This window comes from Marmota monax, unplaced genomic scaffold (assembly GCF_021218885.2).
Source record: "Marmota monax isolate L192 unplaced genomic scaffold, Marmota_monax_Labrador192_F-V1.1 WCK01_AAM20220418_F8-fsc00004, whole genome shotgun sequence".
Classification (NCBI taxonomy): Eukaryota; Metazoa; Chordata; class Mammalia; order Rodentia; family Sciuridae; genus Marmota; species Marmota monax.
In genome coordinates, this window is record NW_026692881.1 from 6,696,970 (window position 1) to 6,716,330 (window position 19,361).

The 19,361-nt window shown below is 44.3% G+C and overlaps 2 protein-coding genes across 2 annotated transcripts; one reads left to right on the plus strand and one right to left on the minus strand.

Moving 5' to 3' along the window:
- Nucleotides 1-468: 468 nt before the first annotated feature.
- On the plus strand, nucleotides 469-6,888 carry LOC124096531 (interferon-induced protein with tetratricopeptide repeats 5). Its single transcript, XM_046450479.1, has 2 exons — nucleotides 469-597; nucleotides 4,712-6,888. The coding sequence occupies exons 1-2, from the start codon at nucleotides 593-595 to the stop codon at nucleotides 6,153-6,155; spliced, it is 1,449 nt and encodes a 482-aa protein (XP_046306435.1). The 5' UTR covers nucleotides 469-592; the 3' UTR covers nucleotides 6,156-6,888.
- A 2,940-nt stretch (nucleotides 6,889-9,828) lies between these two features.
- LOC131424383 (uncharacterized) lies at nucleotides 9,829-18,118 on the minus strand. The gene is made up of 2 exons (XM_058581072.1): nucleotides 17,654-18,118; nucleotides 9,829-12,376 (listed from the first exon to the last, which is right to left on the minus strand). Exon 2 carries the CDS (start codon nucleotides 12,280-12,282, stop codon nucleotides 10,543-10,545), a length of 1,740 nt encoding a protein of 579 aa, XP_058437055.1. The 5' UTR covers nucleotides 12,283-12,376; nucleotides 17,654-18,118; the 3' UTR covers nucleotides 9,829-10,542.
- Between the last annotated feature and the right edge of the window lie 1,243 nt (nucleotides 18,119-19,361).

The following is a 19,361-nucleotide window of genomic DNA, read 5'->3' on the forward strand; positions in this document are numbered from 1 at the left end:
TATGCATTTTGACAACAAACTTTTCCTGTTTTAAATATACCAAGTAAGAACCGCGGTGTACAGCGCTGCAGTGTTGCTGGTTGAATCCAAAGACAGGAACGCAAGCAGAGACATTAGATTCACTTAGATGGTAGAGAGCTGGAGAGAGCATCTTTACCACAATTGCAACAAAAATAATGCTGAACAATCTCCTGATGCTTTCGCTTAAAATAATGATAGATAAAAATTCGACAGTTAACCGAGAGGCACATGAATTCAGCAGGTTAGAGGCCCTGCTGCAAACTCAGAACGACCCTGCGCTCGGCAAAGGTTTGGCCGCGGCTGGTCCGCGCTCGCGTTAAGTTTCGGTTTCTGGAGCCGGTCTCGGCGCCCAGGGGGATCAGATTCGGTTTCCAGTTTTCTTTTCCCGTTCGGGTCCAGCCTTTAACAAAGACCTGCGCGCGGCCGAGTCCCCGCGCTGCCCACGCCAGGCGGGAAGCGCGCGCACGCGCACTCGCCTCCAGTCCGCCCGCCGCGGTAGCCGTGGTGCCGGGTGCTGTGGAGCGAGCCCGAGGGCACCGCCGCCTCGGACGGCCCGCAGAGCCCCGCCGCCATGAGGTAAGGGCTTCCCCGCCTAGCTTCTCTCAAGTGCTGCTTCCGCCTTTGTTTGAAACCGTTGTCGCTCTCGTGTTCGTTCCCAGGGCAGCGCTGCGGCCCTTCCAGGGGACGCGCCCCCCGCGCGGGGCTGCCGGGCGTCTGTGTTTGGGACGCTCCCTGGAGTCCCGTCCCGGCAGGCGGCGTCCGAAGTCCGGAGGGCCGCGGAGATGGCAAAAAGGACGCTGCCCGGGAGTCCCGACCTCCTCCCGCGGGCTCTGAAAGCGGCACGGGCAGGGCGGAGGGCAGGGCGACGGCCCCCAGGAGCCCGTCCCTTGCCAGGGTCTGCGGTCGGGACCGTCGCGGAGGGTGGCCAGGAGACGCCCCCCGAGGCCGGTTTCCTCGCCGCGCTGTTCTCAGCCGCCGCAGTTCAGGCGGTGCAGCGCCGGCGGCCGTCGCCCCCGCTCGTCAGCGCCCGCAGAGCCCTCCTTTCCTTCCCGGGAAGCCCCCGGGGCCGGGCGAGGCGGCGGCTGCGTGGCGCTGGTCACCTTCCCAGGCCGCCTTCCAGCTCGTGCCCCCCGCGTGGCACCCGCGGTTTCGCCCCAGCCTCCAGGCGTCACGTTTGCTTCCACTACCATTTGCCTTTCCGTTATCCGGCTCTTGAATGCTACCCTTTCTTGGCGCTATCCTCGTACCACGGACGGATTTTTCGTGTTCCATCCAATCCGTTGTCTAAAGCGCTACAGGTTTGTTTTTTATAAAAATTAGTGGCATCCAGCTCTGGGGTCTGTGGGAAGGGTTAATTGCTTAGCACATAATAGTTGCACAATAAATGTTAAGTGTCACTATCATTATTGTCGTTATAACAAGTTAGAAAAACAAGTTTAAGTGCCTCACTTCTAACATTTGTAAGAAAGGAAATAGGTAATCAGAAAAGGGCTTGAAGAAACAACCAGGAAGGAATGGGGTTGTGGCTCAGTGATAGAGGGCTCACCTACCATGCGTGAGGCGTGAGGCACTGGGTTCGATCCTCAGCACCACATAAAATAAAGATCTGTGTCCACCTGTAATTAAAAATAAATATTAAAAACAAAGAAACAACTAGGAAAATGGGATGTATTGCGTTTTGTGTGGGATGGACTGGAAGAGGGTTTGGCCCCACTGTGGTCTGTCTCCCAAAGATAAAATTGGTTTATCAGCTCTCATAGCCTCTCTACCAGTTTTCCAGAATCAAAGTTAAAAAATTAACCAGAGGGTGGCACACGCCTGCAATCCCAGAGGATCAAGAGTTCAAAGCTAGCCTCAGCAAAAAGCGAGCTGCTAAGCAACTCAGAAAGACCCTGTCTTTAAATAAAATACAAAATAGGGTTGGGATGTGGCTCAGTGGTCAAGTGCCCCTGAGTTCAATGCCCGGATACTCCACACCCACAAAATTAACCAGATGAAGTTTAAACAGTAGAACTTCTCATGATGTCCAATTGAGCATCATTTCCCCACCATCTGAGCAAAGCACTTTAGTGTCTCAGTGTCCCTTTTGAGATCTCACAGCTGTATTCCTAATATTTCTTCCTTGGACGGGCTGATTGAGATCTTATGAACAAAGGCAAGTGTTTATTTGACTCTATGATGGGCAGAAGACTAGTAAGGCCACATTGTCATGAATTTGGTTGGGCTGTAAGGACATGGTGCATCTTGTCATGCTTTTAGTGTAATTACACCAGAGAAGGAATAATTACCAAGGTGCAGTCTTTACAGGTTTCCCAGTCTGAATCTCTGGGTCAAATGCAGTAGTCCAAGATCTATTCTCAAACCCAAACATAGAGCTAGACAACAAGCAAGGATATAAAACAAGTGGGACAGAGACCACTGAAATGGGAGGAGTTTGGAGCCATCATTTGGAAGGGTGGAACTGGCAAGAATTCCCTCATTTGAACTTTAGGTGCTTTTTATGCTAAACTTGTGCTGGACACACTAGGAGCTGACAGTATATAAGTGGATTCATTCATTCAACAAATATTGATTGAGCTTCTGTTGTGTGCCTGGTATACACAGAGGTGAAAAAATAAAACAACACAAAGTACTTACTCTCAAGGGATTTATATTTTAATGGAAGAAATAGACAAACAGCAGATAAGTGAGTAAATAACATAATTCAAAACTGATAAGAGGTATAAGGAAAAATAAAACAGTAGAATAGAGAGTGAACTAAATTGGAAGGGGAAATTTTTAGATAGCTCTGTCACAGGCAGCCTCTTGGGTAGGAAGTATTTGTGCTGAGTTACAGAAAAGCTGGTCATGTGAAGATTTGGAAGCAGAACATATCAGGTGTAATAAGAACAATAGGTGATAAAGCCCTGAAACTTCTGTGCCCAAGACTGGAAGAATTCAATTCATCTAAAAAAAAGTGAAAAGGGGGGATAAGTTGGGATGTAGGTTGGACAGATGGATAAGGCCAGCTCCTTTAGGGGCTTGTAGAACATTGCAAAGGCTATATTAATATCTACGGGAAGCCCTTAGATTAAGGGAGATTAAAAATTGGGCTTATTTAAGCAGAAGAAACATAATTTAGTTTTCTGCCTTTTCAAAAGTTTATTGGTGCTGATTTGGAGAATGGATCATAGGGGGCCAAGAGTGCAAGCAGGCATAACAGGTCTTTGCCCATCCCAAAGGAAAGATAGTTGTGATTTAAACTAGGAAAATATATATATATCCCTCCACCTGAGGTTGCACTTCTTTACTCCCATCATAATAAGAATTCCTGGAAACAGTGGTCTGTACCCCCCATATTCTTATTTCCACCTCTATTATGCCCTGGAACCATCCCAGTAATGTTTTCATCCTTACCATTGTAGTGAACAAAGGCAGCAGAATACAACAGACACTAGTATGGCAATATGTAAATCAGTGGATGTGTAACCAGTGTGATTCTGCAATCTGTATACGGGGTAAAAATGGGAGTTCATAACCCACTTGAATCAAAGTGTGAAATATGATATATCAAGAACTATGTAATGTTTTGAACAACCAACAATAAAAATTAAAAAAAAAAACCATGTATCATAACAATAGATGTAACCTTCCAAAACATGAAGATCTCTAAAACACTGATATGATGTGCATAAAGCATGTATAGTATGCTAGCTTTGGTGTAAAACAGCTGGGGACAAACAAATGCATATATATTTGTATAATAAATACTACAAAGATAAAGCCCTGAAAAAAAAAAAAGATCAAAACAGGACTATCCACTCCTCAGAAACCCTCTACTGCAACTCTAGAGTAAGTCTGTACTGTCTCTTTTTGGATTTCTTCAATCCTCCCTCAGATCTGTCAGGGAGATTTGCTCTGGCCATCTGACTTTAAACTGTCTTGCAGAGTCCTTACCAACCTCCTGTTTCCTTTCCAGCTTTCTTTCTTTTTAAAATATCTATTTTTTAGCTATAGGTGGACACAATATCTTTATTTTATTTTTATGTGGTGCTGAGGATAGAACCCAGTGCTTCACGCATGGTAGGCGAGTGCTCTACCTCTTTAGCCACAACCCCAACCCCACCAGCTTTACTTTTTATCTTAGTAATGATCATCATCTCAATCTTTATTTTCATTTATTGTTTTGTCTTTATGTTACACCCCCCTCCCATTAGAAAGTGGCATCAGGTCATGATTTTATTTTGTTCACTTCTGTATCCCCAACACTTATAATAGCACCCTGCATATAATAGGCTTTCACTAAATATTCTAATGAATACATAGCTTCCCTGTCTTTTTGTCTTGACTCCCTATTGTTCTTTGTTTACAGAGTAGACAGGAATTTTTTAAAACCTAGACCAAAGGCTGCCATTTCCCTACTTTAAAATCTCCTTCCAAGAATAGGAATGTAGATCAAGGTTAGAGTGCTTGTCTAGCATGTGTAAGGCCCTGGGTTTAAATCCCCAGCACTGAAAAATAAAATTTAAATGAAATATTTCTGGGATAGAACTATAAATCAAGGAAACCAGAATAAAGTTATGAGATCCTAGTGCTTTAGTTTTAAGATCAAATAAGATAAAATTGGTTGGTATGTAAAGAACAGTAGGTAAGGTTTAGAAATTATTCCCTTTATTTTTTCAAAAAATAAAAAAGATTTTATCTTTTACAGTGAAATTCCTAAGGACTCCTTGAAAGCCGTTCTGTTAGAGTTGGACTGTCACTTTACATGGAATTTACTTAAGGAAGATATTGATCTGTTTGATGTAGAAGATACAATTGGGCAACAGCTTGAATTTCTTACCACAAAATCCAGACTTGTTCTTTATAATTTACTGGCCTATGTGAAACATCTAAAAGGTCAAAATAATGATGCCCTAGAGTGTTTGAAACAAGCAGAAGAAATAATCCAGAGAGAACACTCAAATGAAAAAGATGTACGAAGTCTGGTCACTTGGGGAAACTACGCCTGGGTGTCTTACCACATGGACCAGCGTGAGGAAGTTCAGAAGTATATAGACAAGGTAGGGAATGTCTGCAGGAAATTGTCCAGTCCTTCTGACTACAAGTTGGAGCGCCCTGAGATTGACTGTGAGAAAGGGTGGGCACTCTTGAAATTTGGAGGAAAGTATTACCAAAAAGCTAAAGCAGCTTTTGAGAAGGCTCTGAAAGTAGAACCTGACAATCCTGAATTTAACATTGGCTATGCCATCACTGTGTATCGGCTGGATGATTCTGATAGAGAAGGGTCTGTAAAGAGCTTTTCTCTGGGACCTCTGAGGAAGGCTGTTATGCTGAACCCGGACAACAGCTACATTAAGGTTTTTCTGGCCCTGAAGCTTCAAGATGTTCATGCAGAAGCTGAAGGGGAAAAGTATATCGAAGAAATCCTAGACCAGGTATCATCTCAGCCTTATGTCCTTCGTTATGCAGCTAAATTCTATAGGAGAAAAAATTCCTGGGACAAAGCTCTTGAACTTTTAAAAAAGGCTTTGGAGGTGACACCAACCTCTTCTTTCCTGCATCACCAGATGGGGCTTTGCTACAGGGCACAAATGATCCAAATCAAGAAGGTCACGCGCAACAGACCTAAAGGAAAAGATAAACTGAAGGTCGAAGAGTTGATTGCATCCGCTATATTTCATTTCAAAGCAGCTGTGGAACGAGACTCTATGTTTGCATTTGCCTACACAGACCTTGCCAACATGTATGCTGAGGGAGGCCAGTATAGCAATGCTGAGGACATTTTCCAGAAAGCTCTTCATCTGGAGAATATAACTGATGATCACAAACACCAGATCCACTACCACTATGGCCGCTTTCAGGAATTTCACTGTAAATCAGAAAATATTGCCATCTACCATTACTTAGAAGCCTTAAAGGTCAAAGACAGGTCATCCTTGCGCACCAAATTGATAAGTGCTCTGAGGAAATTGGCTACCAAGAGACTTTGTCACAATGCTTTAGATGTGCAGAGTTTAAGTGCCCTAGGGTTTGTTTATAAGCTGGAGGGAGAAAAGAGACAAGCTGCTGAGTACTATAAGAGGGCCCAGAAGATTGATCCTGAAAATGCAGAATTCCTTACTGCTCTCTGTGAGCTTCAACTTTCCATTTAAATACTTACCCTAGGAAATGTGGTTTAAGTTCCCCGCCCCATTTTGGTTTCTTGTATTTTGATTGTTTTGATCCATCTTCATTATAGAGCCAATATTTTTTGAGTTAACTATGTTCTAGACATTGTACTTAAATTTTCTATTCATTACGATGAATTTTGCTGTTTTAATTCTTTTTTTAATTACAATTCCATAATTCATTAAGAAACAGCAAGAGTCCAGCTGTTGTTATTTTTTTTAATGATATGGCCATTATGATTTGACACCCTTTTCTCTGCTATTTATAATAATTTTATGATTAAATTTTGTGAAATTTCCCATATTGCTTATGCTACAGAAACTTGATAGCTAAGTCAGGAAAATATTTTCAGGAATGCAAAATTGTGTTAAACTCTTACTTATATAGCTTGCAAAAAACAGAACCTTTCACTTAACAGATGTTTTGAGTCTAAAAGCATGTTTTTCAACCTGAAAGTCACCTAAAGAATTCTTTTTGTTGGAAAAATAGTAAAAAGTTTGTTGACTTCAATAAAAGGGGGAAACTATAATAGGAGAAAAAAGATATTCTCAATTTGTAAATACTACAGAACTTAGAGGATTTATAAGAAATTGAAAATATTGTCTTCCTGAATGTTCAGTATAGACCTAGAAATTATGAGAAAAAATGAATAATGGAATATCATTAAGCTCATTTTATGTGTTTTTTAACTAGAAAAATAAACCTATGCTGAATGTAGATGGAGTTAATCTTATTCTTTCCAATTAAAATTGCAGTATTTTTAGGTTAAGATCATTGAAATAAGAAGCAGACCAGCTGAGAAATTGAGAACTGATAAACAAATGGATAAAGTAGATATCTCTAACCTATATTCCCAGACTACCAAGATTTCAGTATATTAGTTGGATTTGGACTGGGTGGGGCTCTCCCATTTCCAATCTGGCCTTGTTTAACTGTTTTAGTATTCCAAAGTGACTTCTGTGAAACTTTCTTTTGTCCAAAATTTTCATATTGTCAGCATATCTCAGGATTTTCCTGTAGATCCTTAGGAATAGTTAGGCTTTGTTTTCAGGTTTAATATTCAACTTGAGGGGTCATTTCCTAAATTCTTTTATCCCAGAGGGATTAAAAACATCTTAAGTTGGGATATTACAGTGTGGCTTCTCTAATGGTGTACCTTTGGTGATAGACGAGTTGTATAACTACCACTGCATAACTGGGAAAGTATGCCGTATGTTTAATTCTCCATTTTTCCAGTGTAATTCTTAAAATTCTTATGTGTTTATTTTTTTAGTTCACAGAACTCCAGTTCTTTATTAATCACAGCTTGCTCACAATGATATACAGGAAAATAGCACTAATGAAGAGTATATATGCAGGCAGCAACCTTCAGGAGTTGGGAGATGGGAGTTGGGAGAGAAACGACTTCAAAACTATGATAGGTACTTATGATGGGTATCTGGTGATTCTCTTAGTTGACACAAATGCCCTGCCTATCCTACCCTTTGACTGAATCAGCTTCACAGATGGAGTGATTTTTAAATTTTTTTAATTTTTATTAATAGGCAGGATTGCCTCACACTGGGGAAGAAAGACCAGCTTGAGTGGAAGTCCTCAGTGTTTTTGATTTTGTTTGTGTTTGAATGCAACAACCAGCTCACAGTTTCCAAGTGGAAAAATATTCAATAGCATCATGTACTTGTACCTATAGGTAAAAGCTTAAAATGAACATTATTAATCATGGCATCCACAAATAAGCCACCTGACACATTAATTAATTCATTCCATCAAAAGAACTTAATCTAGAGAAGTCAGCCCACTTTATGAAGAGCGATTTTCCACATGCTAGGCAAGCCCTCCACTGCTTCTTTAAATATTACTCATGCTGTACTCATACTTGTGATCATCCTACCTCTGCCTACTGAGTAGATGGGGTTATAGGTGTGTAGCGCCATGCCTGACCCACACATACCATTTTAAGGTACCTCTTTCACATCCTGTACCTGAGCTGTATCCGAGTTGGGTTTTTGAAAATATTTTGTCTTTTGGTTGCATTCAGGGCTTCAATTCAGATGACCCCATAGCTCTAAAAACTTGTTCAGAAAAAGCTTGTTTACAAAATACTGTTCATTGCAAAAACCAGAAAACCAAACTTAAACAGCTTCAAAACAGTAGCAAAAGTAAATCTTGTTTTCAGTCAAGACTTGATCCAAGTGTGACCAAGATATAATTGCTCTCCACTTTCAAAGTCCTTATTTATCTAACTTGACTTCATTCTGAATTGGTGGTCCTAAGATGACTATCATGCTTTCATGTTCCTTTCCATTGGAAAAGAGCATATCTCCTCTTATAACCATGTAGGAAGTACAGGTGTGACAGAATAATCTTAGATAACATTCCCCTTCTTAAATCAGCCATCATGTCCTGTAGGACAAGGAAAGTATCGTACTTATCAGTTAAGTCACACAGCTGACCCTGAAAGCCAAGAATGGAAAGTTGACGTCTCTAGAAACATGCTGCAAGATACAGAAGTGAACTCACCAAGATATTAGTTTTTGATATTGGCTGCCCAAAATACCAACAACATGTAGATTGAAATAAAAAAAGGCTTTTCCTTTCTTCCACACTTCTCTCTCCCACAAGTATCTTAAATAGGAGAGCCAGAATTGTAGCTCAGTGGTAAAGAGCTTGCCTAGCATACACAAGGCCCTGGGTTCAATCCCTGACACAGGGAAAACAAACAAAAAAAGCTCAAGTCCTTAACAGTAAACTTTCTGCTGGAATTTCAGGTATTCTCAGTCAGGTCCTATTTCTGTCCACTTAAGCATGATAGAGGGTGCATCAAGATTGGTTCCTGATTGGTTCCTGGAAGGTCAGACAAGAAAAGCAATTATATTTACAGTGTAGCAACGGCTGCCAACTATGATTCAGACAACTTTAAAAAATGAGTGAAACAACCAGAAACATTTAGCATGTGAATGTGAGTCTGAAGTACTAAAGATGGCTGTGTGCCTGAAGTTATGACATACATGCAATAAAATTGGGAAGCCATCACCAACTTATCTACCAGCTTTTTGAAGTCCACAGTCCTTGAACAAAATGAGTCCAAATTCAAGGTGACAAAAAATGGTTGATAAAAGTGGGCATGGGAAGACTTGGACATCAAGGAAGGGACTAAACCTAGTTACCCATGTGTTGAGCTTGTGTGCATGATTCTCTCAACACACACAGAAACACATGTACTATAATTTAAAACGCCCACTCTGATACCATCATAGGGTAATGTTTTGCATTTTTCATTTACTATGTTAGTCACTTTTAAATGTTAATCTTATTTAAATGTCTCAACACTGCAAATGAATAGAACAAAGCTGAGAGAGGTTAAGTAACATTCTGAAAATCACATAGCCACTGAGTGGTGGGCCTAGGATTTAAAATCAGATTTGACCTAATTTTCAGTCCACTTTTCATTGTATCAGTGGTTCCTAAATCTAACTCTAAATTGGAATCACTGTTTGGAGTCTTTTTAAAAATCAGATTTTCCCAGGGCTGAGGGGTAGCTGTTGTAGGGCATATATTTAGCATTACTAGGTGTCGCGACCCCTTGCCTGCAAGGAAGACGCAACTCAGGAATCTTCTTTCAGCAGTTTATTCAGGCCCTTGATATTTGTTCTTCTCTCCCTCGGATGCCCCTCCCAGCCTTAATAAAGCATCTCAAGCCCCAATGTGAAGCTGCCACGTGGAGCTTTCTCATAGGGTGGTGAAAAACCACGCGCCAACTCTCCCAAATAAGGAGTTGTTTGTCACAGACCACAGCGGAGCCAGCGCCATCTTGTAATGGCGACCATAGTCTGCAGAAACGGCAGAAGCGGCTCACCACAGTTCCCCCTTTCTGTTTTCTTAAAACAATACAGGCGAGAGTAGAGGTCCTATCCCACTGTGCAGAAGTGGCTGCATAGTATGGCTCAGTCCTAAGGAGGGCCCTTCCCCAGATCTGAGGCCATATCAGCCGACGTCTTTTTTCGTGGGGCGGGGCGTGGACGCGTCTAACCCGCATGCAATAGGACATGCTCTCCTTGAGGTCCTCGTCAAGGATCACTCAAGTGCAGTGCCTTGCCTCGCATCCTGTATCGTGACAATGGTGGACGAAGGGGGATAGCTGAGGCTGAACTGTGGCTGTTTATAACGACAAACAAGTTGACAGCACCCTGAAAGAAAGGCACGGACTTTAAGGCGATAGAAAAGCACTAGTGTGGAAACCCATCTGCGTGCAATGGCAGTAAGACCGGCAGAGTGCAAGGGCTTTCCAACACTAAGAGAATAACAAGGAAAGTCATGTCGATCCCAGTGCAATGTTATAATAACTTGGGGTGTAACGACCATGTCAAAGGTTTACTGTTTAAGATGCGCAAGCCAGACTTGAGGTGAGTTGCCATTTTCTAAAGCTGCAAGAGCTTGTATGATCATAGCCTTATCGTGAGCACTGCGGGCCTTAAGGAGACAGAGAAACCACAAACAGAGGAACATACCGAAGCAACACATTGCACCAAAAATGCCTACCCCCACCCACTCTTTGAAGAAGGAAAAAGCAGAAGATATCCAATCGGTGAATTGACCCAAAGTCACGGGATTGACACGGGTACTGTTCAAGACAGCTATCTGAGTTAGTTGAGACTGGATCATGTCTTCCGCTGCCATGGACCAATTTCCGGCCAAATATTCGCCAATGATGCGGGAGGCATTCCTGGAATCATTAAATCTGACAGAGGTTATGCATAAATGTGCACGTTGGTCAACACAACCCAAAAGCACCAAGTCAGCCAATTCTTCTACCTGAGCTTGGAGTAAATCTATTCTTTGGTTGGCAGCTAAAATCCCTGACAAAATATGTTGATTAATTGTATTTTGGGATTCAAGTATGGTGGAAGTTTGTTGAACAACTTGATTAATGGTGGCAGCAGTTTGTACTTGACTGGCCATGGCCACTCCGGCCGTAACCGCTGCAGCAGCAGACACTGCCACAGCTGTCACTATAGCTGCCGTAATTCCAAAATCCCTGCGGACTCTAAGTAGCTCAACAATGGGGAATTTATCTGGGTCCGCAGTGACTGGGATTGGGACAAAAGTTGGAATTTTCATAACCACTGCTACAGTCCAAGAACCATTCCAACACTCAGATAAGAGACAGGTAACATTAGAACAATCCAGCATCCCCGACGAGGTGTCATTAGCCAAAAGGAGCAAGAACGGGGATTGGACACAGACCATTGCAGGGGGCAATGTGGCATTATATAGCAGAGAGTTGAACGAAACAGATGTAAGTCTATTACCTCGTTCATTCTCCCTAACAGTGCCAGAAACATTAGCCAGCCAGCTTTTGGCTCCCAGCAATTGAGCCAATGCAGAAATATCGGCTGAAGCCCCCTTCTCATTGGAAATCAGCCATTGAAACCAGGACCAACCTACTCCTGTAGAGGAGTTGGCACTGTTGTTAAAGTTATAAACATGCCTCTTAAGAGAGGGGGAAAGGGAGAAACCTTTAGCAACTTGATGTTTCTCCCAAGAATGATCCTGACAAGGCGTAAATGTTGGGGGGAAACCAAGATTAGGGGTACAGTAAGGGGAGGCCTTGAAATGAGTGGCATTGTAAGTACTATTAGAAGAAGGAGGCACTGGGATTAGTACCTTGGAGATAATAGCCAAGGTAGTTATGTTTAAAGCAGAGCTATTTGCGGGGGTCCCTGAGCCTGATTGCTTCCCCGAAACTACTTGGCTCAGTACGGCACTGATAATGCTCCCTGAGACCTGACTGGACCGCAATGGGTCCTCCCAGTTAGTCAAATTTTTGGTCTTAAGGCTGATGCAATTAGCGTTTCCAAGGCTGAAACAAAAAACTCCTGTGAGATTAACTTGAGATTGATTAAAAATGCTCTCCATGTCCCCTCTAGGAGAGGCACAGGGAGCAGACATCTCACATGAGGTAGAGAAAAGAGTAGGGAGGACACTAGAATTACCATGAACCGGCATCAGCATTGGCCAAGCCCGTGCCACTGCCCACCACTGCATTGGTGTCGTCTGTGCCATCGGCACCAGCACCAGAACCAGAGCACGTAGAAGAGTGAAGATCCTCATCACGGGATTGCTGTGGTATCTCTTGTTGCTGGTCAGTTGATGTCAAGACTCTTCTTGTCAGGCGTTCAGGGACCCACAACGGTTCCGTGCGATCCTGGGGAAAAACACATACAGATCCTCGCGCCCATGTCAGCACGGGGTCGGGGCCATTCCATTGGCCCGTAAGAACATCCTTCCACTTAACATAGCCAATCACAGAGGGCTGAGGGGACACATGTCTATCGGCCACAGAGCGACCATGAATATCCAAATTCAAAAAATTAATTGTAAAGAGAGCTAAGGACAGGCGTTCTTTAGGAGTGTGTTCAGCTCCTATTCCCCCTTTTTGTTTTTGTAAAGTTTCCTTTAAGGTGCGATGAGCACGCTCAACAATGCCTTGTCCTTGAGGATTGTAAGGCAGACCATGAGTAAGTTGCACTCCCATGGTAGAACAAAAGGATGTAAATTGTCTGCCAGTAAAAGCAGGTCCATTATCAGTCTTAAGGGATGCAGGAGCACCCCATGCTGCCCATGCTTCTAGGCAATGAGTAATAACATTACGTGCCTTTTCTCCCGATAAAGCAGAAGCATGAATAACTCCAGAGCACGTATCAACAGAAACATGCACATACTTGAGGTTACCAAAGTCAGGTATGTGTGTCACATCCATTTGCCAGACAACCAATGGCTTCAATCCCCGTTAGTTCACTCCATAATTAGGGGGATGAAGAAATGTGACACAATGGGGACATTGTAATACTATCTGATGAGCATCCGCTCTTGAAATGGAAAAACGCCTGCGCAGCGTTAAAGCATTAACATGGAAATTCTGGTGAAATAATTTAGCCCCCTCTAAGGAGGAAGCCAAGCATATCAACTGACCTCTAGTGGCTGAGTCCTCACAGGCATTACCCTGTGATAACGGACCAGGAAGAGAGGTGTGAGCCCGGATGTGCATTGGATAAAAAGGAGCAGTGCGGCTACAGATAAGCTGTTGAAGCTGATTAAAGTAAGCAGATACATTATGGGCATTACTAATAGCTCCCACGGCCTCCAGGACTTTTAGTGCTTGTACCACATAGATGGAGTCCGAAATAAGATTAAAAGGAAAAGAACACTGTTTAAAAACCTCAATAACAATTTGCAGTTCCACCCATTGTGGATTTCCAGGAGCAAATTGATGCTGAACAGGGGGAGAATCATTAATTACATAAGCTCCCATTCCAGACTTGGAACCATCAGTAAAAATATTAACAGCCCCCGGAATTGGATTGGGTGAAGTTACCTTAGGGAAAATGATGGGATGTTCTTTAACAAAATGGAGTAATGGATGGGAAGGGTAATGATTATCAATATCCCCTTGAAACGAGCAACATAGAATAGCCCAGTTGTCTAGAGTAGCACACAAAACATTAAGTTGAGCTTTAGTATAGGGTATAATAAGAGAAGAAGGTGATTGTCCGAAAAATTGAATGCTTTGTTGAATCCCTTTAAGTGCTAACGCTGCAACAGCATCAGGATAGTATTCTAAGGATTTTCCTGGGGATACATGTGGGTGGATCCATAGTAAAGACCCATCTTGCCACAGTACTCCAGTAGGCTGCCGCATAGTGGCAAGCACACATAACTGGAAAGGTTTATCACTCTGGAGCCTGCATAGAGTAGCATGTTGTATAGCTTCTTCTACTGTTATAAGGGCCGCTCTAGCCTCTTTGGTGAGGCTACGAGGAGAAGCAAGATCTGGATCACCCTTAAGGGTAGCATACAAAGGCTGGAGCACACCATTAGGAATATGTAAATATCCCCTTATCCAATTAATATCTCCCAGCAGTTTTTGAAAATCATTTAGAGTTTGGAGATCCTGAGTTCTTATGGTGATTTTTTGTGGTTTTAATTTGTCATACCCAATTATCGCTCCCAAATACTCAATAGAATTCCCCGTTTGAACATTTTCAGGTGCGATATGTAGCCCATATTGAGCTAACAGCTTTACTAATTCTTTATAGGCCTCATTAACTGTCTGCTCTAACTTAGCGGCCAATAACACATCATCCATATAATGAATGATCTTGATGGAGGAATACTTATGTCTGAGAGGTGCGAGTGCCTTCCCCACATACATCTGGCACATCATGGGACTATTAGCCATTCCCTGCGGCAACACTACCCACTCAAACCTTTGATCTGGTTCCTCGTGGTTACACGAGGGAAGGGTGAAGGCAAAACGCTGTGAGTCTTTAGAATGCAAAGGAATAGAAAAGAAACAGTCTTTAATGTCAATAGCAATAATATGCCAGCCCTGAGGAACAGAGGAGAGCAGAGGCAGCCCTCTTTGAATGGGCCCCATAAGTTGCATTTGAGCATTAACTGCTCGTAGATCATGCAGTAGGCGCCACTTTCCTGATTTTTTCTTAATAACAAATATGGGAGTATTCCATGGAGAAGTAGAAGGTTGGATGTGACCCAAGTCAAGTTGTTCTTTGACTAGATCATGGGCTGCTGCCAATTTAACCGAGGGAAGAGGCCACTGAGGCACCCAAACAGGCTCCTCGGTGAGCCATGTTATGGGTATTTGAGCCCCAGTGGCCCCTAGGAAAAACCCAGACCAAATCTGTTAAGCTTTTGATGACCTTGCACAGGATGCCTACGCCCCTGTAGGTGTTTTCCTAGTCCTAGACCTGGCCTATACCCCATATTTTGCATAATTTGTTGAGACACTGGGGAATAGTCATTACTAAGAGTGAACCCCATGTCTTTCATCAGATCACGGCCCCATAAAGAGATAGGTAAATCAAGTACATACGGCTGAAAGGTGCCATTGTGTCCTTCCGGGTCCTTCCAAGATAGATGTCTACAGCTGATTTGAGGGGCTTGGGCATATCCAAGTCCTCTCAGGGATTGATCAGAAGTCTGCACTGGCCATCCCTTAGACCAGTCCTTAAGGGCTATGATACTATGGTCTGCTCCTGTATCCAGCAATCCCACAATAGATTTACCTTCTATGCTTAATTCCAAAGTGGGGCGATTGCTCATATCTAGTGACAAATAGGCACAATTCCCTCCCGTGGTACCAATCTCACTTCCCGTCCGTGACCTTGAGTCAGCAGGGAAGTGATTATGTAAGCTAGGCAAAATTAGTAATTGAGCAATCCGATCCCCTGGGGAGATAGACACAATGCCCCTTAGAGCCTCCACCATAACCTTTACTGCCCCTACAGTATCAGGGCTAATGACTCCGGGAAAGACATGAAGACCTTGTAAGATAGAGGATGCACGTCCAATTAGCAAACCTACAGTGCCAGGTGGTAAAGGCCCTTTGAACTTAGTTTCCACCAGTTGGACTCCCATCTTAGGTGTTAATACGAGTCTGGAGGTGGAACAGAGGTCCAATCCCGCGGCACCTGTAGTGGCTCTCCGCGTCTCATGGGATGGCGCAGAGATGGCCATGTCTCGGGTTCGGGTGTGACATTCTCCACTGCCCCATATATTTGTGGGCCCTGGGGTCGGGGGCCCCTTCGGCCGTTTTTTGGCCCAGCTGAAATAGGCTGTCCATGGATGTCCCTCACTGATCTACACTCTTTTGCCCAATGCTTCCCCTTTTTACATTTTGGACACAGCCCCGGTTGACGAAGGCCATTGGAAGGGCCACCGTGAGGAGGTCCAGTAAAATTGTCTTTTTTGGGACATTCACGTCTGAAATGACCGGGTTGACCACAATGGAAGCTTGTTCCAGCACCAGGACTGCCCCCTTTTGCAATCCGAAGGACAGCAGCTGCAAGACCTGCGTTAGTTAAAGGTCCTCCAATCTCTCTACACACTTTCATCCATGCTTCTATGCCCTTATTTTTATAAGGAGTGATTGCCGCTTTACATTCCTTGGTGCATTGCTCAAAGACCAATTGCTTGATAAGGGGCATGGCTCTATCAGGATCCCCAAAAATCTTTCCAGCGGCATCCACCATCCTTGCTACAAAATCTGAAAAGGGTTCTGTAGGGCCTTGTAGAATCTTGGTCAAATTACCAGACACCTCTCCTCTATTTGGAAGCGACTTCCATGCCCGAATGCAAATGTTGTTAATTTGATCATATGCCTCAAGAGGAAATCCTGTCTGTTGATTTGCAAATCTACCCTGCCCCAAAAGCATATCCTTGTCCCAATGGGGGTGTCCCGCCGCATGGTTTTGGGCGGCCTGCTCTATTGCGCCCTCTAGCATAAATGCTCTCCAGTCCAAATATTTACCCGGGGAAACACAAGCCCGAACAAGGCTAGCCCAATCAGAGGGAGTCATGCAGTATCTAGACAGACTCTCCACCTGAGTTAGTGTGAAGGCGGCATCCACCCCATAAGTGCGCACAGACTCCGCCAGGGTCTTCACAATTTTAAAATCTAAGGGTTCATGGAATCTTCCCCTATTGTCATCCTGAAAAACTGGATAAGCAAGACCCATCTCAGCGTTAACAGCCCTCCATGTTTGGGCATGGAAAGCTCTCCCCGAAACACCCCCACCATACGGCGGTGGATCCGGGGGATCGCTTTTCTTGAGCCCCTGTTTATTTCTGTTCCCTTCTCCTATAGCTAAACTCTCTAGCTGACGAGACAGCCTCCCGAGCTCTTCCTCCTCATCCTCCTCTTCCTCTGACCCACTTTCACATGGGGGTGTGCGCAGCGTACTGAGATCTGGATACAATCGTCTCCTCCCCTGTTTCACGCTCCGCACACTCCCATCCTTCTGAGATACCTCACTTCTTGCCGGAGACAATCGTCTCCTCCCCTGTTTCACGCTCCGCACACTCCCATCCTCCTGAGGCACCTCACTTCCTGCCGTCTCCGTTTTCTCCTCATGTAATTGCTCTAGAACTTCCTGTCCTTTAGTAAGTGCTTCCTGACATCTGCCATCTGTAAGGCAACTATGGACCATTTTCCAAAGGGGTATCACCCCACCCTCTAATATCCCCTGCTCAGAAGCAAAGTCAAGATCTTTGCCTAATTTATCCCAACTAGGTACAGTAAGGCTGCCCGAAAATGCAAACCACGGTGCAGCGATATCTATCTTCTGTAAAAATCTCTGTAAAGTACTATGTTTCACTTCTAGGCCCTTGGAACGTAACAGGCCATCTAGAGCCAGGAGAAGCGGACTTGAAGATGCGGCACCCATGACACAACAACAAAAGAAGCACAAAAAACAAAAGCGAAATGACACAACAAAAGAAACACAGAAAACAAAAGCGAAAGTACACAGTGCAGCTGCAATAAAATGTAATGCTCTCTCTTTCTTTACAGAGGAGCTGCCCCGCTTTGGTCGCGGATCCCACTTACCTGGGACTAACCCCGCTTTGATTGCGGATCCCACTTATTGGGACTAACCCCGCTTTGGTCGCGGATCCCACTTACCTGGGACTAACCGGTGCACCACCCCTGACTGCTGAAAGTTCTGGTTCCCGGGTTTCGGCACCACTTGTCGTGACCCCTTGCCCGCAAGGAAGACGCAACTCAGGAATCTTCTTTCAGCAGTTTATTCAGGCCCTTGATATTTCTTCTTCTCTCCCTCGGATGCCCCTCCCAGCCTTAATAAAGCATCTCAAGCCCCAATGCGAAGCTGCCACGTGGAGCTTTCTCATAGGGTGGTGAAAAACCACGCGCCAACTCTCCCAAATAAGGAGTTGTTTGTCACAGACCACAGCGGAGCCAGCGCCATCTTGTAATGGCGACCATAGTCTGCAGAAACGGCAGAAGTGGCTCACCACAACTAGGCCCTTGGTTCTATCCCCAGTACCAGCATCCAAAATAAAATTTCCAGGTCCTACCACAGACCTAAATCAGAACCTCAGGGTAGGTCCTAGGGGTGTGGGGATGGGAAGGATGGTGGAATGAGAGACATTACTACCCTCTGTACATGTATGATTGTCGCGACCCCTTGCCCGCAAGGAAGACGCAACTCGGGAATCTTCTTTCAACAGTTTATTTAGGCCCTGGATATTTCTTCTTCTCTCTCCCGGATGCCCCTCCCAGCCTTAATAAAGCATCCCAAGCCCCAATGCAAAGCTGCCGCGTGGAGCTTTCTCACAGGGTGGTGTACAGGGTGGTGAAAAATCATGTGCCAACTCTCCCAGATAAGGAGTTGTTTGTCACAGACCACAGCGGAGCCAGCGTCATCTTGCAATGGCGACCATAATCTGCAGAAACGGCAAAAGCGGCTCACCACAGTTCCCCCTTTTCTGTTTTCTTAAAACAATATAGGCGAGAGTAGAGGTCCTATCCCACTGTGCAGAAGTGGCTGCATAGTATGACTCAGTCCTAAGGAGGCGCCTTCCCCAGATCTGAAGCCATATCAGCCGACGCCTTTTTTCGTGGGGCGGGGCGTGAACGCGTCTAACCCGCATGCAATAGGACATGCTCTCCTTGAGGTCCACGTCAAGGATCACTCAAGTGCAGTGCCTTGCCTTGCATCCTGCATCGTGATGATGGTGGACGAAGGGGGGTAGCTGAGGCTGAACTGTGGCTGTTTATAATGACAAACAAGTTGACAGCACCCTGAAAGAAAGGCACGAACTTCAAGGCGATAGAAAAGTACTAGTGTGGAAACCCATCTGCGTGCAATGGCAGTAAGACCGGCAGAGTGCAAGGGCTTTCCAACACTAAGAGAATAACAAGGAAAGTCATGTCGATCCCAGTGCAATGTTATAATAACTTGGGGTGTAACGACCATGACAAAGGTTTACTGCTTAAGATGCGCAAGCCAGACTTGAGGCGAGTTGCCATTTTCTAAAGCTACAAGAGCTTGTATGATCATAGCCTTTTCTTGTGCATGGCGAGTTTTAAGGCGACAGAGAAGCCACAAACAAAGTACAACACCGAAGCAACACATTGCACCAAAAATGCCTACTCCCACCCACTCTTTGAAGAAGGAAAAAGCAGAAGATATCCAATCGGTGAATTGACCCAAAGTCACAGGATCGACACAGGTACTGTTCAAAACAGCAATCTGAGTTAGTTGAGACTGGATCAAGTTTTCTGCTGCCATGGACCAGGTTCCGGATAGATACTCTCCAATGATGCGGGAGGCATTTCTGGAATCATAAAATCTGACAGAGGTTATACA

Bases quoted from the DNA above. Each gene is read 5' to 3' on its own strand.
- LOC131424383 (XM_058581072.1), bottom strand. From the start codon at position 12,282: ATGAGGATCTTCACTCTTCTACGTGCTCTGGTTCTGGTGCTGGTGCCG.